Raw genomic sequence first — 7,857 nt, forward strand, 5'->3', positions numbered from 1 at the left:
CGATGAACTGCATACTAGTAAGAAGTGTAAATACTGGGACGATCTCGCGAAGCAGAGGGGGAAGGAGCATGAGGAGATGTACCTGTGGTATGTCTATCAGCCCTCGCGATCTGATAGGAGCAAGAAGGGAAAGAAAGACCCAACAATAGCAGCAGTGGTGGCTCCTTCAGTAAGCAAGGAGAAGGAGAGTAAGAAAGAGAGACGTGAACGCACTAAATCGTCGAGCCGTGTCCGAGGTTCTGGCGCATGCGCACGTAACCTTTCGTCATGCTCTACCGCAAGCACCGCGAGCGTTTCTTCATCAGCGTCAACCGCTGATTCTGACAACTACAGCGAATTCGACTCACTCTCTGCTGATAGCTCGCTGTATGGTGGCCCGTTCGGATACCCGCATACAACGTGTAGCAGCGTGCGCGAAGTGGAGATGGCGGACTTTGCTGATTTCGAGATGGGCGATGCGGAGTGCTTGCAAGGTCAAGGTCAACTGCAAACGCTCTCCTTACCACTAAGTCTCTCGATGCCCTCGCTTTCTGGGCTACGGCCTCTGTTCGAAATAGTGTCATGGATGGCACCAGGAAATGTAAATACATGTGCCATGCAAATTAGACCTATTGAGAGTGATGTCAAGCATGGAATGGGTGAGGAAGAGAGTGCCTACTTGGTTCAGAGAGAGGATTGTGCCTTGGGAGTGATTGTACACAGACAAGGGTGGTGGTGGTGGTGGCAGTGGTGAGACGAAGAGTGAGAGTCTGAGACGCGTTGCAAAATGTTAAGTCCATGTATGCACTAAGAATCTAGATTTGGGTGGTACAGATCAATTTACATATCCTAGACTTATCTAATGAATCACTTAGTCTAGGTGAGATAGATTCATCCAATTACAGGTAAGTTAAGACTATCTGTACATATGTATACTTACCTTTTACCAGATAATCTATACATAAATCAAAGCTAGGTATGTTAAGTTATACTAGATTAATCTAGCTATTAGATTTGACTACATAATCTGGGACAATATCTAGGTATGACAATATGACTAATACAGATCCAAGCTACCCTTCTCAGATTCTCCTGACACACGGTGAATGTTGTCAATCAAACTATAGACACAAACTGTATGATTTATTACATTACTCTTTATAAGACACAATGTGGTGTTATTCCCAGCACTATCTTATTTTATCAAATGGTACCTTGTTGAGAAGCCAAAATGAAACTGACACTCCTCCATCTTGTGTCATATGTGTGAATTTTTTCGTTGTGGAGGGATAGAAGTAACCATTTGTCTGTAGAGATGTCAAGACTACAAGTATCTGGCATGATACAGGACAGATACTTTGACACATGCTGGATGTTAGTCTCTGTCAATGGTGAGAACCCCAAAGTAAGAGATACCAGAGTCAAAGGGAGGCCATTTTGTTCTGGCGGATCATGGAAGTCTTCTGAAAAATGGACATACAAACCTAGCACACACAACCTTGGGCACAACATGCCTATTGTTGGTAATGCACGATACGTCAAGGACGGTACTTTATTGCATCTCGGATATGGATTCAGGAGTAGCTCCTCAAGGTTGCTACACGATGACAGTAACAAGGGAAGATCACTGTCCCAAAGCACTATCAGGCAAGTAAATGCCAAATTTAGCTTACATAGCCCTCCTGAGAAGATGTCATGGATATGCCCACACAACAACACCATCCAATCATTGTTGTCATCATGAAAAGGATTATACAGGTTGTTTGCATCCAAGGTAATTGAGGTGAGTGCTGAATTATGTGTAAGAGTTTGTAATGCTGTTTGCATAGATTTGGCAGACTCCTGTTGTGGCAAAATGAGCTTTACAGTCTCAGGCACAGGAAAACACCTGTTGCAAAAAAATTGCATAGACAAGGGTAGAGGCATGATGAGCTTTAGCTTGGTCACAGAGGCAAAGGACCTGTCAGGAATAGAAAACATCACCTGCAGGTCCTCTGTAACCTCCACCTTCAACTCCCTTAGATGTTGGCTGAATGCAAGACCAGATACTAAAGGGGCTGTACAAGAATCAATGTTCAACTAGCACACAAAGTTTGCCAGGTGTGGAAACCATTGATCATTCCACTTGGGTACCATGTCACAAAGAGTGAGTGTGATGACATTCTCACATTTGCATGCAAGCAGCTCAAACAAGTTATAGGCCTGGTTTTCCTCAAAGAATTTGCTGGACTTGTCGAATATGACACCATGCATCCATTCAATCCCATTCCATCCATATGATTTGATTAACTTCATGTGATGTATGCTTTGTCCCAAGAGAGGGCCAGCACAAAAGAATAACCTTGTTTTCTCTGCCACAATTGTGATATCCTGTAGTTGTGAGAAAGAGACAGTATAGTTTCCTCTGGTTGGCATACACAATAGATAGTTCAGAACAGCCAGTGATCTCCTGTCACTCGTATCCACTATGAGTTCCTTAATGTATGCTGCATTTCTTAACATCTTCTCTTCAAGGATAAGTGCTATGAAAGAATGCAAAAGTTTGAATGATGTACATGATTGCCTCCAAGCAATCTATCAAAGTAGGCAATTGAGTCCAACTCCCTCCAGAGGTGTAGAGCACATATCTCCTCCATGAGCTGACACATCTGAGAAAGGCAGGCCAGAGTGTCCTTACAGAAGGGAAAGACAAACTGTAGGTCAGCACAGTGATACAAAACGTCAACCAGCCTGCTATTGGAGATGTTGTGTGCTGCTGGTTCGAGTGTATATTCATGTGTTGCCATAACTGCCTTGAGCTATCTGACTTGGTTCTTGCTAATCTGGAGCATTGTATTGTTGATTCAGACATTATAAATCTGGTGAAAATGGGGATTTGACTTACAATGTCAAGGTGCAGTTGTTGGGGACCTGAGGAAGTAAGGTGTTGCATTCAAGGTGGAGTTTTAAGCATGCAGGAATGTGTTGTGCCCTACAACAACAGATTGACTCATAATCCATATGTCATCCACCACTCCAGCAGAAGGGGATAAATATCTGTGAGGCTTCTCAGGCACCCTGTATGGTTCTTTAGTTCTGAGCCTAAGGGTAGAAGCATTGACAAATGCTAAAGCTGTGAAAAGAAAGGATTAGCCTGTGTTAGAACGACCAGTACAGGAAGTCACAGTTGCACAACCTCAACACTTTGGGTTGCCAACGACCCCCTTTGTCAACGTTTTTATCCATACTTTCAATTCAGATTTTTCGTTTAATTACTGGTTCAATCAACTAACTTAACTTTCCCTATGGCTACAACACTTCAGCCATACATACCAAGTGCAAACACATCCGTTACAACTCTACCAGAGTGAGGAGATGCACAGTCTAGACAAACAGACAATTGTACACAAACATGATATAACACTGGACACAGTACTTGAAGACAGCTGATTCCCCTGTTTTACTCAATGGCAGACACAGAAAGTAATAGTTGATTCCTTCCACCACCTTCGTTCCTGCCTTTCCAGGTAGCCTACTACAGTTGAAAATGTCTTTTTGCATCACATCATAATGCATAAATGGCATAATGCATAGACTTTTGGCCAGACCAAAACTCAGGTCCTCAGCCAAAATGTATTGTCATAATGTATAAATTGTATAATGTATTGGGTTCAGCCCTCTCCCAACGTTATGCAATAAGACATTTTCAACTGTACCAAGGTGGGTGAATGGGACAATCCTAGCTTCTACTGCTGAAGAAAGTGACTGCTAATACTGGAAAGCAAGACTAGGTATTTTGGGAGAAGTAGAGTGTTCTATGAGGTTCAACAGTATGTGTAGGGATGACAGCTCAGTGGAGGAAGGACATGGAGACAATGAAGGTATGTGTTCAGGCCAATATGACAGAAAAACTTAATTCTGACCCAACTTTCGTAGAATCCACCCATCTGTGCATCAAATCAAGATCAACCAAAGTAATGCTGATGTGTACCATTGCAGCTGTCTTCACAAAGAGCTTGCCTAATCTTAACAATGCCTTGACTGTATCACACATTATTTATCATGCCACAACAACACATTTGGCAGACAATGAGACAGACCTGATTACTCAATAGCAATGAGTCAGACTTGCTAATTCACAAGCACATTCTCAATGTTATTGAAATTTTGAGAGATGTGGTACTTGGAAACAATCATATTGTATTAAATCTGTATGGCATTGTTTTGCAGCCAATTGTGGTGACTCAGGCACAGATTGGCAATGTGTCTGACCAGGGTGTTTGTAGCAACCTAATAACTCTATGATTGATAATGGAATGAGACTATTGAACTGAATACTGAGGACCCTGTTGGACTTGCCCTGTATCTTGTTATGGCACCAGCCTCAGCTGATACATATCATTGGCCTCCTGAAGATGGACAAAACAGTGAGATGTCTCTGAAGTGTGAGACAGATCTTTTCATCCTTGGTCCATGTAAAATGAGGCAGACAAGCAATTGAAATGCTGTTCAATGTATACATCCAGGACTGGTTGGAGATTGTTGAGGCAATGATTGCAACCTTGTACAATACCAAGTACAGTGACTAACACATTGGATACCAATCCGTCTGTCTCCCCAGCAAGATTACTTGGTGAGGCAAGGATGGCAAACTGTGAGTCGAAAATATCCTGCAGGAACTTCACAATCTCTATTTTGCCAACAAATGTGAATTTCGAAAGGATGGTTGACAACATTTCCCAGTCATGAAGCTGATCCCAAGTGAGAAGGCTCAGCAACACTTGATTCTGTGTGAGTTTAGTGGTACAAAGGGTGAAACGAGTGACCAAGTTGTGGTGAATTGGAGGGCACGTCCTCATTGCCTCAGCATTGACTACTAGACTCTCCATTCTCTGTCCTCCTAACGTCCAAGGCAGTCTTGCAAGATACGTATCTGTGGGAACCTGACTGACTGTCAATATACAATTCAATATCAGTGTATGGCAGGCATCTGTCCTCCAAAAATGTGCAAGAATTTGGGAGTAGAGGAAGGAAAACAAATGCAAAGGGCCTCTCAAGCTTGTGAATATTGCATGTCCCTACTCGTTCTCTCAAGCTATGATTCCAGAATGTTAAATACAGATGCCACTTTGATGGGCCATTCAACAGCAGCTGCTACTTCATGAGTTCCCAAACATAGATACATTGTTCTGTACAAAGACCATAGAATGGAACTGCATGACAGGTGGTTCACTGCTTCCTGGAGATATTCTTCAGTCTACCACATTCCCCAGATTGTCCCTCAACTTGGCCGTCACTTGCACATTGTTACTTGAAGTGAAAATTGAACCCAATGTGAAATTCATGACACTGAGTCGTGCACTACTGCTTGAAAAGAACTCCCCATTCCACAGCTTGATGTACATCTCATTGCAAACGTCCTATGAATGTCCCTGGAGAATGCAACATCTGGAAACCCCAGACAATCAGTCAAAGGAATGTTAATAGGCAATGAGGGATTCTTGCAAACAATCGTTTTGTATCTCCATGAAATACCATGAAAGACTTTGATTGATACAGCCAGTGTTTCCACCCTGAGACATACAAATTAGTTAAATCTATTGCAACCCTGATTAAAGTAAGAAATAATAATTACCTCTTCGACTTTCTGACTTCTTTATTATTACCCAAGATGATATCCTGGTGAAGCATTGAATACACTGCCTCATTTGTCAGAACAAAAATTGGCATTGTATGTTCCCCAGTCAGACCACCACCATCAGTAGCACATTCTTTCAAACTCCCCTGGCTGAGACAGTTCCCATACTGCACACCTAAATGGCTGTCTGAGTTGACTGTAATATCCTGATTCTGATTCTGTACCAGTGTATGCCACATTGGTCAATGAATTGTTACTGTTCAATGTAGTGGAAGGTTTCCACTGTCCAGCTGTTGCACCTTCTCTAGAACTGTAAGACATACTCTGTATGACCTGGAAGACCTTAGTAGTCTTGAGATGACAGAACAAATTCTTCTTTGTCATTGGCTTCTCTAGTCTTGTACCTTCAGCTTGTTGAGGACAAAACACTTGAGCAGCTCTTGGTATGATACACAAACTTTGACAGGCAGATTTGGCAGGCAATGCTTCAAGTGCCAATCCTTCACCAACAGAATACTCTGTGCTCAGCACATGTGCCTGCCTGTTGTAAGAAGCTGGTGCTCACCACAAAGCAATACTGTCCACAGTATTCTTACTCTCCAGGTCTTTGTCCACAAGGAGTAGCACAACCTAAAATCTTGTCCTTGTGAGAAACAAGGGGTGTATTCTTCAGTTAGAAGACACTACATGAAATAGGGTTAATAAGTGGGTCGAAGATATTGAGGAGCTAGGAGGTTGATGATCTGCAAACAAAGGTGCACTACAGGAGAATTATCTACTGTAAAGAGCAACATAGTCATACTGCATATTAATGGCATATCCTGCCAACCCTGATCATGGAGAGCTGGATCTGTCAATAACTACTACATGCTGAACTCAGACTGGCCTATTTCACAGACACAGCACCAGAGTGTAAAGAGATGCTCTGCCTGCTGGGCGTCTGTGAGACTCCCCAGGCAACATTCTAATCCTGTAAGCTTGGTGCTTGAAATAACGAATAATGTTAGCAAATGTGAATAGAAATGGTAGTGAGTATGCACCATACCTGCTCACATCTTCACCAATACAAGGCTTGCATCACAGACTATCCATCATACTTGCTGACCTACAGTTGTGGCTGGCTCGTCCAGTACCATACAAAGCCCTCCAGACCCAAGATTCAGCTAACAAAGAAACCTATGAGTGTTGCAAGTATCAAGAAATATTAATAGAGAAAGTGTTCCCTAGAGGTGCAACAAGAGCAGACAATGGTGATGGTGAGAAAAAAGGGTGTTCAAATGTAACACGCCAGAGCCTTAAACACACAGAGTGTGGGAAATCATCTTCAAATGTGGTCAAGATTGCACATGCTTGACTTTGTCAAATGTAGTTGTTCTTCTGAACACCAGACAAATCTTTATTAATAAATGCCTTTTCAATTGTGAAAAAAATTAGAGAATTTTATGATTAGTATAGATAGGAGGAAAAATACCATTTCTGAGTATGTATAAATTTGTCTGTGAATTGGCTGCATCAAGAGTCGAACCCTCAGCCTTTATTCCAGGGACACTTTAAATATCAATTGCAAGACATTATTACTGTGTTTCACCAGTTTGTGCTCAGTTACCAGTTAACGCTCAGTTGTACAATACCCCCCTCAATTCTTAGTAAAATTTCTTGAAATTTTACATACAGGTAGCCTACAGTAGATATAACTTAAATACGAAATTTGAGCAAAAAACAATGAGTTGAAGCTGAGATATTAGTGTTGGAATGTTAGAATTTTGATGATCAGCACTGATTTAGTGAACAGAAAGTTTTCCCACACACAACACATTTAATATTAATTTAAGGAGACACTATTTGTAGTTGAAATTTTTAGAATGAGTACTATATTATATGTAGTCACTATATATTTTTTTATATAATTAACAGTTAAGTATCAAGCTACTTATTAAGAATACGATTTTAAGTCCAATTTTACTATTTTCTATAATACAGAATTTATAGTTATAACTTACGAAATTTTTATTACAATAATTACTATTATAACTATATATAAAAATTTGGTACTAGTATTCTTTACATATTTTCTATAATATTCTATAATTTTAAGAGAAATAACTAAGAATTAAAATTATCATAATTAAATCAAAACTATATATATAAAAAGTACTATAATCTACTATATTACTTATTAGTACAATTTTTATAGTTAAAAAAAATTGTAAAACATATGTATGTTAGAGGTTATATGTTTCAGTATTAAGTGATCACCATAG

The 7,857-nt window shown here is 40.6% G+C and overlaps 1 protein-coding gene across 1 annotated transcript; it reads left to right on the forward strand.

Annotated features, from left to right (window-relative positions):
• Nucleotides 1-76: 76 nt before the first annotated feature.
• Nucleotides 77-733, forward strand: FOMMEDRAFT_150196 (uncharacterized protein; the record flags this gene model as incomplete). The annotated part of the gene is made up of 1 exon (XM_007261546.1): nucleotides 77-733. The coding sequence occupies one exon, from the start codon at nucleotides 77-79 to the stop codon at nucleotides 731-733; it is 657 nt and encodes a 218-aa protein (XP_007261608.1).
• Between the last annotated feature and the right edge of the window lie 7,124 nt (nucleotides 734-7,857).

The sequence above is a fragment of the Fomitiporia mediterranea genome (genome assembly GCF_000271605.1).
Source record: "Fomitiporia mediterranea MF3/22 unplaced genomic scaffold FOMMEscaffold_1, whole genome shotgun sequence".
Classification (NCBI taxonomy): domain Eukaryota; kingdom Fungi; phylum Basidiomycota; class Agaricomycetes; order Hymenochaetales; family Hymenochaetaceae; genus Fomitiporia; species Fomitiporia mediterranea.